Source organism: Phycodurus eques, chromosome 2 (genome assembly GCF_024500275.1).
Source record: "Phycodurus eques isolate BA_2022a chromosome 2, UOR_Pequ_1.1, whole genome shotgun sequence".
NCBI lineage: Eukaryota > Metazoa > Chordata > Actinopteri > Syngnathiformes > Syngnathidae > Phycodurus > Phycodurus eques.
In genome coordinates this window covers 41,233,119-41,253,526 of record NC_084526.1, presented here as the reverse complement: position 1 = coordinate 41,253,526, position 20,408 = coordinate 41,233,119, and the positions used below count along the sequence as shown (strand labels likewise).

General features: G+C 43.9%; 1 protein-coding gene across 3 annotated transcripts in view; it reads right to left on the bottom strand.

Annotated features, from left to right (window-relative positions):
- The window catches only part of LOC133399287 (protein TANC1-like), a 44,521-nt gene that overhangs the window by 4,322 nt on the left and 19,791 nt on the right, over window positions 1-20,408 (bottom strand). For 2 of the 3 annotated variants that reach the window (XM_061670725.1, XM_061670727.1), the window contains exons 8-23: window positions 16,545-16,714; window positions 13,822-14,130; window positions 10,896-11,096; window positions 10,501-10,604; window positions 9,726-9,834; window positions 9,160-9,282; window positions 8,334-8,570; window positions 7,134-7,334; window positions 6,021-6,102; window positions 4,016-4,149; window positions 3,095-3,218; window positions 2,465-2,640; window positions 1,412-1,544; window positions 1,203-1,238; window positions 1,042-1,136; window positions 177-323 (exon numbers count right to left, since the gene is read on the bottom strand). In XM_061670725.1, the coding sequence (XP_061526709.1) occupies window positions 177-323; window positions 1,042-1,136; window positions 1,203-1,238; window positions 1,412-1,544; window positions 2,465-2,640; window positions 3,095-3,218; window positions 4,016-4,149; window positions 6,021-6,102; window positions 7,134-7,334; window positions 8,334-8,570; window positions 9,160-9,282; window positions 9,726-9,834; window positions 10,501-10,604; window positions 10,896-11,096; window positions 13,822-14,130; window positions 16,545-16,714 (2,381 nt within the window). The remainder of the gene's footprint in view (window positions 1-176; window positions 324-1,041; window positions 1,137-1,202; window positions 1,239-1,411; window positions 1,545-2,464; window positions 2,641-3,094; window positions 3,219-4,015; window positions 4,150-6,020; window positions 6,103-7,133; window positions 7,335-8,333; window positions 8,571-9,159; window positions 9,283-9,725; window positions 9,835-10,500; window positions 10,605-10,895; window positions 11,097-13,821; window positions 14,131-16,544; window positions 16,715-20,408) is intronic. The other variant, XM_061670726.1, reaches the window with a different exon arrangement.

The following is a 20,408-nucleotide window of genomic DNA, read 5'->3' as shown; positions in this document are numbered from 1 at the left end:
CGGGCCATCCATTTTCGGTCCATCCTGAAATTTTGCCCAAGAGCCCAATTTTCCAAACTTTGTGAGGAGTGTTTCTTCGTAACTATCTACTTCACTTCACATTTTTCTTTCACCTTGACAGACCGTCCGTCCCTTCCTTCAGCTATTAAACCTCAGTGTACATGACGCAACCTTACATTGGTTTTCCTTCGACAGCGGGATAGGTTGAGATAGAGAGACACCCGCAGGTCTTTGAGCCCTTTTAGCTCTTCCCCTTGGCCCTCCCGAGGCAGTTTCCTCAGAGCGTACTGGTAACGCTGGCTGGCCTCCTTCATACGTCCCTTCTGCTTGGCGCACAAGAAGCGAGAGAAATGGATGGAAAACTGAATGGCCGTTTTCTTCTTTTCCGACACAAACATCATCTGAATTGACCGTTTCGTGACGTTTGTAAACATTAGGTGCCAAGGATATTTCGGGGTGGTAGAAAAGCGATTGACTACCGCTGATCTGAACTGAAACCGTGACAAAAACCTTTTGGGGGTTCCGCTGGCAGTTATGCACCAGAACGTTTGGAGATTTTCCGATTTCCTTAATCCAGCAGTACAGGGAAGATTGCCAAAATGCCCGGTGGCATAGTAGCCACTTCTAAAGGGATAAACTGGGAACCAAACCTCCATCGTTGGCTTTGCGGAAGACATTTTCTCACACTGTTTAAAATGTTTGGTGGGGTTACCGTCAAAAGAGCATGTCTGTGCCATTAATATGAGCAACAGAAAAATCAATTCACTAGCCAGTCCCATGTTAGCCATGTCTGAATTTCCACCACGCCTGTTTTTGTATCAACTTCAACGTGGTGAAACGTAAATTACGGCCAGAGTTGCCTGACGTAACATCCTCTTTTCGCCCGACACTTCACTCATTCAAACTACGGCGGTAGAGATGTAAGCTCAAATAAATCTATCTTGGACAAAAAAATAAAAATAAAAATATCAATGTTGATACATCCAAAGTAAGCTGAAGACATAACCTTCTCTGTGGAGGTAACCGCTGAGCTGCAAGTACCTTGTAAAGCATGTTTCCTTCCTCCATGAGCTTCTGCAGCAGGATGAGGAGGATGTCTGGTTTGGTGGAAGCCATGGCCCATGTGGCGTGACCTGCTAAGAAGGTCACTAATATTTCTCATGGGTCTCAAGTTGTCTGCGTGACTTGCAGAAATGACCTACCTGATCGATCGTGCGGTGCCGTTCTGTAGCCTTGTGCTCGATGAAAAATGGAGAAAGGTGAAACGTGAGAATGGGGAAGAGGATGTCAAACAGACTGCTGCATTTTCGAGTTTTTCCCCTTTTACATGTTACTGTATGTTTGCAATCTTGTGCCTGTGGAGTAAAAACTACATTCATGTAGGATTCAATTGGAAAGCTGATATACGTACCCATCCTGGAGCCTTTTTTGAGTAGCGAGGCCACCAGGGCCGGATTCTGGCAGCCAACAGTCCGCTCTGCAGCTATGCTTCCGTTGTTTTCCATCCTCTTTAGCGCCGCACCGTGTTCAAGCAGAAAGTGCGCCTAGCCGTGCAGAGAAACGTCCTCGTGCAAGTTACTCCCTGTTCACTTTAGCCAAACCTTTCATCTTATCCTCATCAACAATGAAAAATAACATTACAGTGAACCCCCACACAGTTAGTTCACCAGCTCGCTGGCTTGCTTCATTCAATTTCAATTCTCACAACATTGTTGGATTATTGATTACTGCTGCAAATTGATACATCACTCACTACATAGCAGAATGTTAAGCGATGTTTTTTTTGTCGTCGCCGTCGTTGTTTTTTTATGTGTTGCTACAGTATGGTGGCAAGTACGAATGTAGTTGTTTTTCCTTTAGTGTAGCACAATGTTGGAAGAAATGCAGCATAATTAAGAGCAATAAGAAGCAGAGAAGTTCTCCAGCAAAGCTGTGTGCCGTTTGTATGTGTTGCTGCTCCATATGTGTGTTCACGTAGCAGTTTTTTGAAGGTTTATAATTACCATCAAATCCATGCAAATTGCCATTAGCCTATCTATGAAGTTTCTCATTGTTAGCATAATGCGAGTGGACTTTCGTTCACATACTTTTTTGCACCCTCAGTCTGATGTTTTCATTAAAAACATAGAAACGTACTTGTTTGTGCTATTAATTCATGCAGAGAGTGTCTATTGTTGTGACTTAAATGAAGATCGGAACACATTTTAGGAGCAATTTTTGCTGAAGTCCACGTAATTCCACAACTGTATAGTCTTCTAACAACTATTACTTTTTGTACAAAATGCTACCATCTTCTCATGAGAACAGGCTGAACAATTCCACTACTAGGAGGAGCATCTCCACACTTTCGTCCTATTGTGTATTACAATTCATGTTTGGTGGACCGCATTGTTGAAATTCCAAAGAAAACTTGTTATCCGGCGTTATTAAAGGTGCAATATGATCAATTCAGCACGACACCCACTGTATCAGCATCTCCGTTCAGGGCGGCGAGGTCGAGAGGAGTGCGTCCCTGCCTGTCTGCTTGGTTCAGGTCTGCGCCAGCGTCCACCAGAGGCTGCAGGACACTTTTGTGGCCCCTCATGCAGGCCCAGCTCGCTGCAGTCAGACCCTCCTGATCCGCAGCAGACACGCAGGCGCCTAATTGCAGTACGTGAGACAGAGCAGTAGTCTTTACTGAGAGACCGGAAGACTCACAGCAACCCACAGAAGTGGACGTCCTTCAATTTTAACGGATAGTATTTGCAGCAGTTCTGGAACATATTTGATCATTTCTTGCGGAAATCAACGCTATAGCACAGAACGTGTAAATACTGTTCGTTGTGAAGAGATGAACATTTTGGCTCGCAAACACGAAGCAAAAAGATTGACCAAGCGATGGCTCATAACTTAAAAAAAAAAAAAAAAAAAAAAGATTGTAAATTTGGGCACTTGTAAGTAAAGGTGCACGCGCAGCTTAATTGTACCTTCAGCCATCGAGTGGAAGATCATTTAATCGTTGTGCCTGTCCCTCTAGGTCACTGACACGGATCGATGAACAAAGATACATAATTTGTCGTAAATAAATCATTTTGGGACCAATTAAGATGCTCACCCTCGGAGAGCAGCATCTCCACGGTGCTGCCGTGGCCCTCGGAGGCAGCCAGCATGAGCGGCGTACGGCCCTGCTTGTCACACACACTGACGTCCGCGTCGTGTTTCAGCAGCAACTCTGCCACCTGACGCGAGAAGGAAAATGTGCGTTGAATTTACTTTCATAATATCCAGCGAACTAGGGTAAGCTTTATATTTGATATGACTGTTCTTTCAGGAAGGAACAACAACCATAGAGCAAAAGCAATGTACGCAGTGGTTATTCAAAGAATACTTCTCAAGCTTCGCTATTATACATTGGGAAGTGACGACTAAACATTGACTGTGCTCTTATCTCCGGGGTGTCGGACTCGTTTCAGTCGTACGAAGCGCTTCCCTCAGAAGGCTGCCATGACTGTGAAGACCAGTGGCTGAGCCCAGCCACAAATAGCGAAAATCTGTGATGCCCACCAAAAGGTCATTGCCCATAGATGCCACAAGATGGTGACGAAGCACTTCTTTTGTCTAAATGAAAATCCTCAACTCACGTCAGCATACTTGCTAGGCACCACGATGGCAGCAAAGCACTACTTTTGTCTGAACAAAACAACATACAGTAGCCCCTTCGCACAGATGCCAAAAGATGGTGGCAAATCTCTACTTTATTCTAAATGAAGCTAATCAACCCATTTCAGCATAGTTTCTTGGCACCAAGATGTCAGCGAAGCACTTTTTTTTCAAATTGAAATGAAGCGCTTTAATTCACTTCAACATAGTTCCTCAGCACCAAGATAGCACGAGATGGCGGCAAACCACTAATTGTATCTAGGTGAAGCCCCTCAACCCACTCCGACATAGTTCCCGGGCACCAAGTTGGAACCAAAATAATAGTTTTACTGGAGCAGAAAATCAATGCAGAGGAATACTGTGTGCGTCTTGTCACCTGTGCGTGTCCGTGTTTGGCCGCGCTGAGGAGGGGGACCATCCCTCTGCGGTTTGGCACTTCTAGCCCGGCCCCTCGGTCCAAAAGGAGCACGCACGCCTCCATCCTCCCCCTGCCCGCCGCTGCACTCAGCACTGAAAAGAGAAAGTGCCGTGATGACGTGACGTGGAGAACAATTCATCATGGAGGGAGAAGGAGCAGCAGTTTATCATAATTAGCGCTGCAAGGAAACGCTCGGGCAGTGTTACGTGACATGTTCTCATCCAGTACGCACGCTAAAGAAGCAGCGACTACATCACCTTTTCGTTATAAATAAGTATGCTTTATTTTTTGGGGTGAATTCTTAAGAGCATACACGTTATTTTGCATAATATTTGTGTTATTAGTCTGCCCGCTTTGTTGACATTCTTCTGCTTCCATATATTACAGCCGATTCAGACCATTCAAACTTGAAACGATTCAAATTCTTCACATGAGGAATTACATTACAAAAATACCATTTTACATTTTCTGCACACACACACAAAAAAAAACCCCCCGTCCAAGCGAATTAGATGAACAACAAGACCCATTTTTTCCCCCCCATTCCAAATTCAAATTGTTAAGCTCACTGAGTCATCTCGGGGACTTGTTTACACATTACTATTTGTTCCACACTACACTGTAAAATTACCAAATTGAGAGCTACATATTTACCTCCTCCCACATTTCTTGACTGACAACTACAACTTCAATTCTTACAATCCACATTTCTATTCAATTAATTAAACATTTCAATGCAGTTTTAGCTCTTCAAGGCAAGGCAAATGTATTATAGCACATTTCATACCCAGAGTAACTAACTCAACGTGCTTTACATGATTAAAAACATTCAAAACAAACCGGAAGACATTTAAAAAGAGAGAGAAAAATAAAAGGCAGCTTCCAAGAATGATTCCCCCCAAAAAAAATTCAAAACAAACCATACATTCACACTTGGAGCTGACTTATTTCATTTGTGTGCGACTGTACATGCTGCTTCACCATGTGTGCTTTAGACTCTGAATGCTCCACTAGCGTTCAGCATTCACACGCATTTTGTACAGAAATTGCCTTCTCTATTTTATATAATGGAGCAATTCTCAAAGAGAGGCCTCGCAAAGTATGTGGTTCAATTTACAAATATTCCAGAATCCCAAATATACTGTTATTACAGGAAAAGAAAAAGCATAACAACCATGTCTTACTGGAACACCTGGCTACAAAAATGTGTTTTTAACTGCCTTTCAATTTTTTTCACAATACCATTCCTAATTTAAGAAAGAGTTGCTGCCTCCTTCCACATCTCTTGAACGATTCCAACCTAAAAATGTTCCCTGACGAGAAAGCTCTTTGCTCTGAGTAATCCTCAATTGCACAGTCCGCAATTTGGGAGCAGCGGCCCGCAAGGCTCTATCACCTTTTACTTTTTCATCTTGTGTGACGGCCAGTAACTTAAAGGCAGTCGGCAGACCGCAGTGACCTAACACGACAATAAAACGACACCAAATTATCAATAAGTCTGAGCATTGGGGCTCTGGAAGTGACTGTCCAAAATTGGCTGAAACTGAATGTGTCAATATTGCCAATATTTCTCAAGCCCAAGGAAGATTAATGGTCATGAAAATGAGAACATTTGAGTTTTTTTGCTTCATGCAAACAAGCTTTCTATCTCATCACTGCGGCGCTGGAGAGTACAGTGTAATAGAATTACTCTCTAATGGAGCTGCGAGCATAGATGGCGCAGACCTCCTCTCCAATGCGTTCAGGAAATGGGACCTAAACTTCCGTTTTTTTTGCTGAATTCTGGCTACGACTAATTGTTTTCAACCATTTCAGTCAAATAACTTTGCCTTTCGTGCACATCCAGTGAGGGAGGATTTTAATATAGCCCACAATTCTATGTCAGGGGGGTCAAATGGAAGAAAGTGACTCACAGACAGAAGAGAGAACGCTAAGTAGATGTGAGCGATAGAAGAAAACGCACCCGTTTCTCCCCAGAGGGAGTCGTGAGTGTCCATCTGCACTGCCAGCTGTTCATCTTCCAAGTCCAGCAATATTTTCACCACCTGCAGACCCAAAAAAAAAAAAAAACACAATTTAGTCTCCTCCTAGTTTCGTTGCGCACGGAGAAAAACAACATCATAACAATAACAAGGACAGACACTATGTTCTCCATCGGTGATTCCCAAACACTTGTCCAAGAAATGATCCAATTTCACTTAACTAGTCAAAAATTGCCATTTATTTACTACAATTAATGCATCATTTTTTTTGTCTTTCTATGGCAGCGACGTATAGTGACAGGCAAACAATCATATGCTCTTCCACTTAATGGCAGAAGGTCCAATTCACCTGTGTGTTGCCATCGTGTTGCCATCAATGTACACTGTCCCGTAATTGCTTGTACGTGCCGCAAGATTTTGTTTTTTGGGGCGAAATGAAGCTCTTCAACTCGCTTCAACATAGTGCCTTGGCCCCAAGATAAAACCAGATGGTGCCAAAGCTGCTATTGCTTTGGCACCATAGTAAATAGGTGAGTTTTTCAATTAAAAAAAAAAATCTGTGAATTTTCAAATGTCCAAACCCGATTATGCAGGGCTTCGCTGTACACTGGTGTGTTGAGATACAAATTAAATTTGTTCTGTGACGAGGCTTGCCGTTGAAAACATTTGTATCTCAAATCATTTTCCACCATTGAAATGAATGGAAATGCCATTAATCCGGTCCATCCTTCCCAAAAAAACAAACAAAAAAATGTTTCTCATGTGTTTTTCGATAAGAAAAATAGCACTCTATTATATAGTACTTTATAAAAACATACAGTAATAACGATTAAATACAATGTAATAAAATAAACAGTTGTTGCCACATTTGTTGCTCCAATTCAATGGACACTGTGCTGCTAAGCCTCTTTGTTGAAGAATTGCTGCCTGTTGTGAAGTTAGTTGAGGCACCACTAGATATATATATATATATATATATATATATATATATACACTTTTTGAGATTTTTTTTTTTTTCTGTATGTGCCTTGGCTTACTAAAGGTTGGGAAACTGCGGTACACAAAAAGATGACTTTGCCAATGGTGTTGTGTACCTGCGTGTGTCCTACGCTTGCTGCGGCCGTGACCGCCTGCTGTACGGCCTGATGTTTCCCAGTTATCGTCTGCTGCTGCTGTGTATCGGCGGGGTTTTCGGGGCCCCAATCCTGGCCCAGCAGGATGGTGATGATCTCCGTGTGGCCCTTCAGTGCGCCGTGGACCAGCGCGCACTGGCCATTCTTATCAGCTTGGCCCACCTGGCAGTAGAGGAGCACAAAGAGGGATTTATGCCGGTCCTGGCCATCGCTTCCAACACGCCGGCCTCAAGGAGGCCTGCTGTTGTCATCTGGTTCCCACAATAGACGCTGCAACAGGGCAGGCAGGCCAGGCAATTGCCGAGGGCCCCGAACAGATGGGCACGGAAAGCCGTTAGAGCATTTAGTCCGTATCCTGGAGATCCAGCTTCAGGCTCATGGACTGGTACACCATTTGTCCTCACTAGTAAGACAATTCAGCACACTAGTCTTACTAATAGCATTTCCCCCCCCCCCCCCCACTACTTTATGACACACTGGAGGAAAGGTTTAGCACACGACTAGGACAACTACATGTTACTAATGAGGCAAAACTGCACTAGTTGACATCTGCGCACTACTAGTTAAGCAATAGATTTTAACTAGTAGAATGTTACAATATATGTCACTAGTAGTACTTGTTGCCTGCAGTTTTCATATTGTGCAGTTCTGAATCACTAGTAACGTAGTTGTTTTACTCGTAAGGACAAAGAGTGTACTAGTACATGGGCCTTAAACCGAATGTCAAGGATATCAAATAAATGTCCAAATGGTATCCTTGATTGTTTGTTATCGCTATCCAGCTTAAAGTCCATGTACTAGTACTCTAAAAATAAGACAATTCAGGGCAGTAGTAGAATGTCTGACTCGTAAAAAAAAAATGTCTGCTACTAGTGCCACTTTTGGTCAAAGAGCACACAATTACAGTAGACCTTGTTAGTAAACTACTGTACTCCAATAGTAACACTACGAGGCCCACTTATTCAATATCAAGTAAATCCATCTTAAGGTCGTACTAGTTGGCCAAAAGTGGCATTAGTAGTGGAAAAAGCACGACTAGTAAGACAGAGTTGTTCTCCTAGCGTGCTGAATTGTCTTACTAGTGAGGACGAAGAGCGGACCAGTACATGGACCTTTAGCTGTTTCTGGACTCAATGCTGAAACGGCTGCGATGGTACCGACCTTGGCCCCTTTCTTGCAGAGCAGGCCGATGACGCCGGCGTGTCCCGCAGCCGCCGCCAAGCACAGAGGCGTCATGCCGCTGTCTGTGCTCACGTCGGGGGCCGCGCCCATTTCCGTCAACAGGCCCACCATCTCCCCGTGCCCCAGGTGGGCGTGGACGCCCAGGATGGGGGCGTGTCCCACCACCTCCGTACACCAGCTCACATTAGCGCCGCCCAGCATCAGCAGACGACTGACCTGCAGGAGGGAGACGAGAACATTTACAGTGCATTCACGTTATGTGATAGACTCGGTGCATACGACGCAGGTGTCAAACTGTGTCTACTTCATGTTCCTTGAATTAGTTCTCGTTTTGTTTTCTAAACATTCCAAATTGGAAACTTTCAATGGGAATTAATTGGAAATTGAGGGTCATTTATGAAAAGAACGTGATCATATTCAAGCATATAGCAAAGATTTTTTTTTGCCATCCACGTGAAATAGGTCTCCTTGCCCACATGCGAGGGCATTACTGTATCTTAATTGGTTTTGTTTTCACTTCACTTGAGCGGCAATTTTGGCACACAACATGAAGATTTGGGTTTTCATCAACCGAGTGCCTCGAAAACCCCTAAATTGGGGCACTTGTAAATGTAGGTACCTCTACTTCTAATGTCATTTTTTTCCTTCGAGATTATGCAAAAATATATTACAATTCCCTATTAATAGGCAACATTCCATTTTTGCAAATTCCTGCCTGTATTCATGTTTATTCCCATGAATTCTCGTCAGTTCCCAACTTGGAACATCTCTGCTATTCCGCAGTCCAAAGCGTGTCAAGCGTCACCTTGATGTTAGGTGTGAAGAGGTTCCTCAGGGATCCGAGTGCAGCAGAGAGGCTGTCCGTGCTGCAGTTCACCCACATGGCCTGCAGGACAGTGGAGGACACCCCGCTTTTCTTACTTAGACCCTGTGCAGACAGACGGGAACTCAAATCAAAAGAGAAAGGAAGACTCACTACCCGAACGCTCTCATGCACGATACTGAATGTCTGAATGCAAGCGTTGGAGGAGAGAATTTCAGCCGTTTGTGATTTTAGTAGCATATATGCGCGGAAATTGCGTAAGGAAGCATTTCGACGGGCAGAACAATTCAATGCTTTTCCACTCGATGGCAGAAACCCAACAGGTCCAGATTTCACACTCAGTCGATTTGTGAGTAAATTGAGGCGAGATCGTCATTATTTCAGTATCTAGACCTTTCGTGACATTTTTGGCGAGTGGTGTGCCGTGAGAATTTTCTCTCTTGAAATATGCGCCTCCGCTCAATGAAGGACCGCAAACACCGACCTGCAGTATACGTGTTTGACCCCGGCGGAGGTCAAAGAGGGACCGAGCCCACAGACTTGCTCACCTTGAATATGTGAGCCTTGAGGATGTGGTGTCCCAGTTCCATGGTCTGCTGACGGTTCAACTTGCCCTCTTGTCTGGAGAACATGAACGCCAGGAGAGCATGGCCGCTCCTGCAGACACGCGTGCAATTTCATCAGTGCTTTGTCGCCAGGATACACAAACACATTTTCTGACGCATCGCAGCACAATATGAGACTACAGCGAACCGCCACTGCATCACGGTTCATTGTTCACGCCCCTGCTATATCGCAAAACAGAGCAGAGATAATACATGTGAGTTCGATGTTCTATGCTCGCTTTGTATGTGTCGCTGCTCCATGTGTGTTAAAGTAGCAGTTTTTTGAAGGTTTCTAATTACTTTTATGCTCATTTCCGTGACTTCCTCTGTGGCGCTCAACATTGTATGTTAACGTTAAGCTCGCAGACTTTCATTAGAGGAAATTAAGTGGTTTGGTTAAACATTTTGCTGTTTAAATATGGAATGTTATATTCTCTTTTTGTTGTCACTTTTACTGTGCGAGCGATTCTTCTTTTTGTTTCCTTAAAGTGATGTTATACGATGCGATATACCCTTTTTTTTTTTTTTTTTTTTTTGACAGCAACAGAGTGAGAACAGGTGCGAAAGATATTTCAAAAGTGCGTTTCAATAAGTTCAAATGTATTTAAAGTGTACGGGAGGAGTAAGAACTGTTGTTAAAAACGTTCTATGATGCAGATTCTGACCTCACTGGAACGTAATCCCCTGTGCTAAACAAGTATTCTGTTGTTCAGCTGACCTCGGGTCACAGAGGAAGTCGGCGCTTTCGCCATCTGCCCTCCAAACCAGCCACTCTCGGAAGGAGGGATGGCACAGCATGCGTGTGCCATCTCTGCGTCTCACCTGCCGGCAACAGCAAGACACATTAGTGGACTTCCCAAAAGGCAGACGTCCCCTGAACTGCCCTTCCTTGTACATGTAAGTAACAGGAGCGTGGTGCTTACCTGTACCGAATATCGTCAACATATAAGGGGTAAGCATTTATAATGGTCAGATTGATTTAAAAAAAAAAATTATTATCCCTCAATACAGCTACATTATTTTATTTCTCATGGCACTTTATTGTTGTTCTTCCGTTTCAACAATCAATGTTAACGGAAGAAATAGATGGCCCCAAATTCTAATTTTGCTCACCATGAATCCAGCCAGGCTGTCTAATCTCTGCTGAAAGTCCTTCCACTCCAGCTCCCCCCTAACGCTGCCCGCATTGAGCGTCCGGAACATTTGCTCATCCGTCAGCGGGTGCAGCGACGCCAGGGCAACATTCAGCACCGGGAGCACTCGCTCGAAGACGGCTTTGTCCGGGAAGCTCACGCGGCACATCAGCGTGTACACCTAACGCAGGTTCACAGGTCCAAAAACAAATTCACTGACGACACATACTGTAGTTAAACATTAACAACATATGGACAAAAATCAAATTGGGGGGTTTAGATGAGGGGATGTTGCTGAAGTTTGTCACGTGTGAGCCTTTGGGGCTCTTTTTGTTACCAAGGGTTAATTGTGCGTGAATGCTGAAGAGCTGCGACTGCACTGAAATGTTGTGAAATTCATCACATTATGGAAACATAGAATGTGAGACTTGGAGTTGGAACGGTTCGCATCGGCCGAGAAATGTGGGAGAAGGCGGTAAATAAGAAATTGGGGGATTTGGGGAGAATAAGTTCTTCAGCACTTACACAATTATGCTAAAAAATACAAATTCATCGCATTTAGCACGGCAAGCATGCGAACCTTTTATCCAGTCAAGAGGTTGTCAGTTTTCAGGCCTTGCTCATCTGCTTCGGTCTTTCGTACTATTTCATGACGCAACATCAAAACGCGTCAGTCATTCGCCGGGAGCTATTTTCGTGCCCTTTCGAAATCTTTCATCCTTGATCAGAGATTTGTCAGGTTTGTGTACGTGTTCTATTTTGTGTGAAACATTTTGGAACAATGGCAGTCCCCTGTGTTGCTCTGCCGGTTTATTGTTCACGCAGGGGCGTGAACAATAAACCATGATGTGGTGGCGGTTCGCTGTAGTCTCAATCGTTGAACAAAACAAATGACCTTTACTTAAACCGTTAAATAAAAGTAAATGAAATGTATTGTACAACCCCAATTCCAATGAAGTTGGGACGTTGTGCTAAACATAAATAAAAACAGAATACAATGATTTGCAAATCATGTTCGACCTATATTTAATTGAATTTAATGTTCAAACTGATAAAACATTGTTTTTAGCAAATAATCATGAACTTAGAATTTTATGTCTGCAACGCGTTCCCAAAAAGCTGGGACAGGGTCATGTTTACCACTGTGTTACATCACCTTTTCTTTGAACAACATTCAATCAACGTTTGGGAACAGAGGACCCTAATTGATGAAGCTTTGTAGGTGGAATTATTTCCCATTCTTGCTCGATGTACAGCTTCAGCTGTTCAACAGTCCGGGGTCTCCGTTGTCGTATTTTACGCTTGATAATGCCCCGCACATTTTCAATGGGAGACAGGTCTGGACCGCGGGCAGGCCAGTCTAGTACCCGCACTCTTTTACTACAAAGCCACGCTGTTGTAACACGTGCAGAATGTGGTTGGGCTTTGTCTTGCTGAAATAAGCAGGGGTGTCCGTGAAAAAGACGTTGCTTGGATGGCAGCATATGTTTCTTCAAAAGCTGTATGTACCTTTTAGCATTAATGGGGCCTTCACAGATGTGTAGGTTACCCATGCCATTGGCACTAACACAGTCCCGTACCATCACAGATGCTTTGCGTCCATAACGGTCCGGATGGTTCTTTTCCTCTTTGGCCCGGAGGACACGACGTCCACAATTTCCAAAAACAATTTGAAATGTGGACTCGTCGTACCACAGAAGACTTATTCACTTTTCACCAGACCATCTTAGATGAGCTCGGGCCCAGAGAAGCTGGCGGCGTTTCTGGGTGTTGATAAATGGCTTTTGCTTTGCATAGTAGAGTTTCAAGTTGCACTTACGGATGTAGCGCCGAACAGTATTTACTGCCATTGGTTTTCTGAAGTGTACCTGAGCCCATTTGGTGATATCCTTTACACACTGATGTCGGTTTTTATATGCAGTGCCGCTTGACGGATCGAAGGTCACGGGCATGGATGTAGTGCCGAACTGTATTTACTGACATTGGTTTTCTGAAGTGTTCATCAAACTTTCTCCATCTTTTTTGCAACCTGTCCCAGCTTTTTGGAACGTATTGCAGCCATAAAATTCTAAGTTAATGATTATTTGCTAAAAACAATCAAGTGTATCAGTTTGAACATTAAATGTATTGTCTTTGTAGTGTATTCAATTAAATATAGGTTGAACATGATTATGGCTCTGAGATCCACAGATTCGGGTCCAATAGTGGAGCGCAGAGTCCAAAGCAACGATGGTGAAGCAGCATTTAGCTATTATGCTGCACACAAATGGAAGAAGTTGCCAACAGCTACGTCAGCCCCAAATGTGCATGTTTTAAAGTGCAGGTTAAAAACTCTCCTTTGTTCCCATGCTTTTTAGAGCATTTCCACCTTTAAATGATATTTCTCGCACTGTACGCTGTTTTAATTGTATTCCCCCCCCCCCCCCCCTCCCCCCTCTTTGTTTTAAATGTTTATGAGCTGTTTTTTTTTCTTTGTCTTTAAATGCTTTTAATCATGTAAAGCACATTTGGTTACCTTGTGTATGAAATGCGCTATATGAATACATTTCATTTCACACACAAAGGAAACTTCCACATGCATGAAAAAAAACCTCTCACGCAAAAATTCACACACCAAAAAACCTCTCACACAACCCAATGCTTTTCACACCCGACAAATAACATCATAACAACAAACAAATCTCTCTCTCTTGCGCTCTCTCTCTCTCTCTCTCTCTCTCTCTCTCACACACACACACACACACGCACATACAAAATCTCTCACACTCACCAAAGCACCTCTTATACATGCCCAAAAACCTCTGACTTGACTCATACCCCCCCCCAAAAAATCACTCTCACTTCAAGTAAAAGTTTGGACACACCGTTTTAAGAGCACCCACACTGAGAACTAATAACTGTCTGACCTCTGACAGGGACACGGGCACAACCAGGTAGTTTCCCCCTTTCAGCACCAAATGCCCTTTGTGGAACAGATCCAGGGTCAGCTGAAGGTAGAGGATGGAGCCGTTGCTGCGTGTGGTCAGGTGACTGCTGAACTTGCTGAGGAGCAGCGGGTCAGGTGCGGAGCCTGTGGGCGTGGTGACGTTGGCGGCGATCCGGGCGCTGCCGCTCACCCGGTGATGGATGTAGTCGCTCAGGTCGGCTCCCAAGTCGCTGCTGTCGGGCAGGATGTCCAATGAGATGCCGGAGAACGGGAGCGGGGTGGTTATTTCCTGAAAGAGAGAGAACAAAATGCGATTATAGCATACTGATGCCAAAACATCGGATGTCCAAATTTGTCACTTTCATATTCTTTCACAAGTCAATACTTTTGGTCAGTGCCCACGTGGGTATGTTATGTTGTCAAATTATTGACCAATAGAGAGTGTTGAAAATGTTTTAGTTTTTCTTCAAATCATTAATATTCTACTCATTATCTGCTCATCATTTAGAGGTCAAAAGATTCAGAAAATTCCAATTCCACCTGTCATAAAATTCCCAAATTAAGAGATATGTTACATATTTACATTTTACATACAGTGGCATCTTAAATTACGAGTTTCATTTGTTCCGTGACCAAGTAACATATCTAAATCATAAATCATATCTAAAATCATCTTGCTTCTTCTGTTGTGTGCATCTTGGCCACCAACAAGCAGCATAACGCAGACGTGCATCGTACACAAAGTAATTTCACAAGGGTTGAATTAAGCCACTGCAAAATCCATGCTAGTTTTGTTAGCGTGCTTATGGTGTTTTGTATTGTGTGCTAGCATTAAGCTAGCGAACGTTCGTACAATGCAAAGACATGCGGTTGTTTAAAATACACAACGAGTAATCCTCTTTGTTTTATGTTTAGTTTTCCAGAAGAAAAATCAACGGGGAGTAGCAATAAGTCATTTTGGAAGAATTGTTCACTATCGACCCAAGTGCTGCTTGTCGCGAAGCGAGTAGAGATTGCTGAGTTGAGTCGGGTTCGCCGAGGTAGCACCGTATTTCCATTTCTTCTCCATTCCAACTTCAAGTCTCACACTCAACATTTATACATTTTCCAGTTGTGATTATTTTCTCGTTGAGACGGGCGTCACACGGGGACTCGGCATTAAATGAATTGTAGGCCGGGTCCTTTGCGCCTTAACTAAAGGCACTTAAATCGGGAGTCATTGCTCAGATGTCTCTGAGTCACGCAGAGCCCACGGGATACAGTACAGTGAATCGTGTGACAATGACTCAAGCGGCAGCAGCGCGGCTCGCAGGCTCCTCTGAGATGCGCGCATTTTCATCTCCTCTCTTGCCACCCGCAAGCCGTTCGAGGCAGCGAGGACTAATCGGCCGCATTGATTGCATGTTGGTGCGGCGCAGTTCATCAATAATAACGAGTAACGCGAAGCAATTGAATTGTGGATTTCACAGTTTCAAAGCCGTTGACTTAAATGTACAACCAAAATTCGAACATTTGTTCCATGAAATTGTGTAAATGCGTTCCCAACATGCATATATGTGGATGCCCATGCTTTCACAGTCAGTAGCGCTGGCCTACGTAACTTAAACTAACTTATGGAAATCTTTCTTCAGCCAATTGGATTTCAAATGTGTCCTCACAGGACCAGAATGCCTTCCCTCAACGATGTCAGCATTTTTCCATCCTCTGATTGGTTGGTCAGAGCAATTAGACATGTTTTTTTTTTTTTTCGTCGTTCATGGTAGGGCTCGGTTCCCCTCGCCCGTGAACAGTTTTTGTCACGCTATTAAATAAATATTGATTGTGAGCTGCTCCAGATGATGTACATGGCACGGTTGTGCACTGCTCTATTGTGCTTTCGTGTAGTATTGATGGTTTCTATAATTGCGACGTGATAGTGGTGGGATTAAGTTAGCCCCTGATAGGAAATGAACCACCTGCCACTGTTCAAAACAATGAGCAACGTTTTCTATTGATAAATAGATCAAACTCCAACAAGGTCTCAGAATGACTGTGGAAAGTGAGAATTTAGTAGCAGTGTCTTTTGTCTTCATCCTTCAGTATGTAATGCCTGCTGACTTGTAATGCGTCATAGCGAACGTGCGTTCAGAGCATTCCAAATCACTAATTCAATTATATAACCGACTGGCTGCTTGACAAGCTGCAGACTCGCAACTGACTCCCCGTAGCATTGACATCCATTCACGCTGTAATCCATACAGCATTTGGAGTTTTTGGCTTCGGCTTTTGACAGATGCAGCCTCTGTTTGTCGGGATTTGCGAGCGGATTGGGCAAAGGCGCCATGTACCAAAAGCCGCAATGGCTATACCATGGCAGTAATACTCTATGTCAAACATCTAACCGCAGAGTCTGAAGGGAGATAATGGCATGTAGCATGCAATGGAAACGCTTCCATCAGTTTGATTTCGAGCGGCAAATCATGCAAACCATCCATCCGTTTTCTGTACGGCTTCTCCTCACGAGGGTCGCGGGCGTGCCGGAGCCTATCCCAGCTATCTTCGGGCGGGAGGCGGGGTACACCCTGAACTGGTCGCCAGCCAATCGCAGGGGACATATAGTCAAACACTCTAACCCGAAAGTCCAAAATCCCCAATTTTTTGTGTGTCGTCTATGGGCTGATTGTTTACATTACAGGATTTTTTTCCTCTGCGAATGGCACTCACCAGGAGCCCCGTCCTCACTGTGACCACCAGCTTGAGCCAGAGGGGGAATTTGGAGACGATCTTGGTGATGAAGGTGGCAATGGTGTCCCCATAGTCAGGTTTATGAAATTCCGCCTCGTTGAGACTGTCAACCAAGATGACGTAGTCTTCTTCTTCAGGCAGCTTTCGCTCTGAACACACATATGGAAAGGCCATAAAGAGCTGATGAGGAAACAAAACAATGATGTTACATACCTGTATGTGGGTCATGCGGAAAATACAGAAAAACATGGGCTTGTTGTGTAAAGTATAGTTGTCCTGAGACAAAATGTAACTAGCTGTAGTAAAAGTGATTCTGAAAGTACCAAATAACTATTGAGTACCCCCCTAAAAAATTGTTTTTTTCTTTTTTTTAAAGCTCTCCCTCTTAAAGTAAACTACATGGTTGAGCACAAATTATATTGTCAAACTAATTGCTCTGACCATGCGTAGACCTAAGGTAAATCCCTGCTTCAGTTTTTCAATATTTCCAGCCGTATCACTTAAAACATTGCAACCCTGTTACTCATATTATCATGAAAAGACATTCATATTACCTTTTTGTATTATTATATAGCTAGGTTTGTTCTTGACCACTTAGCACAGCAACTAACACAGCTAGCATGCACGCTTGAGCCAAAACTCCGAACATCTGCATTGATTTACAACCCTGTTACTTATTCCTGCAATTAGAGTAATACTAGAATTAAATTAGTATTCAAATAAAATTGAACTTTCTTTATCTAATTGTCTCCAATTAGATTACTTCGGACTTATTCAGCAATATTTTTGGAAATACATGTTTATCAGGCCTTGAGGTGGGGGCCGTCCCATGGGTCTGCACCCATGGGACCCACCCGGGCACAGCCCGAAGAGACGATGTGGGTCCCCCGTTCCATGGCCTCACCACCTGTGGGAGGGGCCAATGGGGTCGGGTGCACAGAGAGCTGGGTGGCAGCCCAAGGTGGGGACCTTGGTGGTCCGATCCAAAGCTAGCTCTCTAGATCGTGGAACGTCATCCAGGGAAAGGGCCTGAGTTGGTGTGCGAGGTCGCAAAATTCCGATTAGATGTAGTCGGGTTCGCCTCAACACACAGCTTGGGCTGTGTTACCAGTCTTCTTCTTGAGAGGGGATGGACTCTCTTCCATCCTGGATTTGCCCACGGTGTGAGAGGCACCAAGACGGTGTAGGCTCGGTGCCTGCAGTTTGGGGTTCACCCCAGCGGACGAGAGGGTAGCCTCACTCCGACCTTTGGGTGGGGGGACGGATTCTGACTGCAAACGGCAACTCACCCTTTTTGGAGTCCTTGGAGGGGTGCTCGAAAGCGCCCCTGCTGGGATTCCCTCGTTCTGCTGGGGGGAGTCAATGTGGGCAATGAGCGTGAGAACAGGAATGGCGTGATTGGGAGGAAGCTCCCATTAGGACCCGAGTGTTGCTTCGTTATTGGACTTGACGCCATGTTCAAACATCAAGAGGCCGCAGTTGGATGAATGACTTTGTGGTCGTGTCATCGGACCGCATGTCTTGGACGCTGGTTAAGATGGCTCCTAGACGCCTCGTCCCACTGGCAGGAACATGCTGGAGAGACTATGTGTCCCGTTGGTCTGGGAACACCTCGGGATCCCCCCGAAGGAACTGGATGAAGTGGCTGGGGAGAGTGAAGCCTGGGCTTCCCTGCTTAAGCGACTGCCCCTGTGACCCAAACCCGGATAAGCAGATGTGAACGGTTTGATGGATGGATGGGTGTTTATCAGGTGCCTGAGTATCTGTAGCAATGTTGAGCCAAACGCAAAATATACGCAGTAACAACTGAAATATCTCTTGAAAAGTGGATCATTGATTAGTGAGCTGGATGAATCAAATTGTATGATGGTTTATTACCAGTTTTTCTTGAAAATATAAAATAATATAAATCTGGGTGCCGAAATTGTCCCCCAATTCTGAAATGACATATTTCCTGTATGTACAACCCCAATTCCAATGAAGTTGGGACATTGTGTTAAACATAAAAAAAAACACAGAATACAATTTGCAAATCATGTTCAACCTATATTTAATTGAATACATTGCAAAGACGGCACGGTGGGCGGCTGGTTAGAGCGTCAGCCTCACAGTTGATTTCTCCAGATTCTCTGAACCTTTTGACGATATGATGGACCGTAGATGATGAAATCCCTCAATTCCTTGCAATTGTACGTTGAGGAACATTGTCCTTAAAGTGTTCGACTATTTTCTCACGCACTTGTTGACAAAGAGGTGAACCTCGTCCCATCTTTGCTTGGGAATGACTGAGCGATTCAGGGAAGCTCCTTTTCTACCCAATCGTGGCACCCACCTGTTCCCGATTAGCCTGTTCACCTGCGGGATGTTCCAAACAGCTGTTTGATGAGCATTCCTCAACTTTCTCAGTCTTTTTTGCCACCTGTCCCAGCTTTTCCGAACATGTTACAGACATAAAATTCAAAGTTAATGATTATTTGCTAAAAACAATCAAGTTTATCAGTTTGAACATGAAATATCTTGTCTTTGTAGTGTATTCAATTAAATATAGGTTGAACATGATTTGCAAATCATGGTATTCTGTTTTGATTTATTTTATTTATTTACATCCCAACTTCATTGGAATTGGGGTTGTACTTTATTGTAGCCATGTACTGTTAAAATAAGCACATCTTAGTTTTCCAGCAAGTGTATATTGTTAAAATGGTGCTATTGATTACATCCTGCTGAAAAGAGCTGGATGGCATCGTTGTTTATTATCACCAACCAGGACTTATCCATCATGTTTTGTATTATCGAAGCTGTCAATACAGCCCTACAAGCGGGTGAGGACTCACGTGTTCTTAAGAGGCAAAAGGGCTCTTCATTCCCCCCCCCCCCCTAACCTGCTTAATAGAGATGGAGGAGACACAACAGTCCTTTGTTTCGACTCTGTAGGGCTTGACCATCATGAAAACATCAATCTATCTTGACTGGCTGTATCATAAGAAACTGAGCTGGCTAATATGGCCTAAGCATTCCACCGCCTCTGCCTCAGCGTATTGAGCGACCTTGAAATCCGGTGGGACGCTGATGAGATACCAGGGCAAAAATAACACTCGTTCCTTCCGCATGCAAATGACCTAGCATTGCTTCCGCACTTCCCTGGGACCCAAATCAGTGGCTTCATGTATCAGCGTATTATGGGGTCAGTGAATCCATTGCTATTGCACCACTATAACGCAGATCGTTTTTTTAATGGGATTTTACAGTATACAGGCAAGTCCGAATTTACAATTATCAACTTGAGTGTTAGTTCCACGTTGGGCCACAATGAGGTCTACTGTGAGATGCACGTAGTATAATTAAGTTTAGGAAGAGGCAGAGAAGGCCCCCTACTAGTCTCTAGTAATAGTCATTCCCACGCCGCAGAGAGAATATATGCCTGTAAGTATTGGTGTATGCTCTTTTTGCACGCGTTGATGTTCTGTGCGTGTTAAAGAAGCGGGTGTTTGAAGGATTATAATTTCCATCGTATTTTCTGTTTGCACGTCTACTGTGCTTCACGTTATATGTTAGCATGAGGCTCGCGGACTTTCGTTAGACAGCATATTTAAGAAGAAGAAGAGGCAGAGAGTGTTCCCAACTAAACTCCAGTCATTGCCACACAAGGGAGAAAAAATATAAGTCTGTGAGCACTGCTGTATGTTTTTGTGTTGCTGTTCCAACTGTGATAAATAAGATTTATAATTGTCATAACATCTATGCTCATTTCCATTAGCCCGTCTATGGTGTTTCACATTATGTTAGCGATAAGCTAGCAGACTTTTGTTCAAATTCAATTGGATGGTATAGGTTGAACATTCT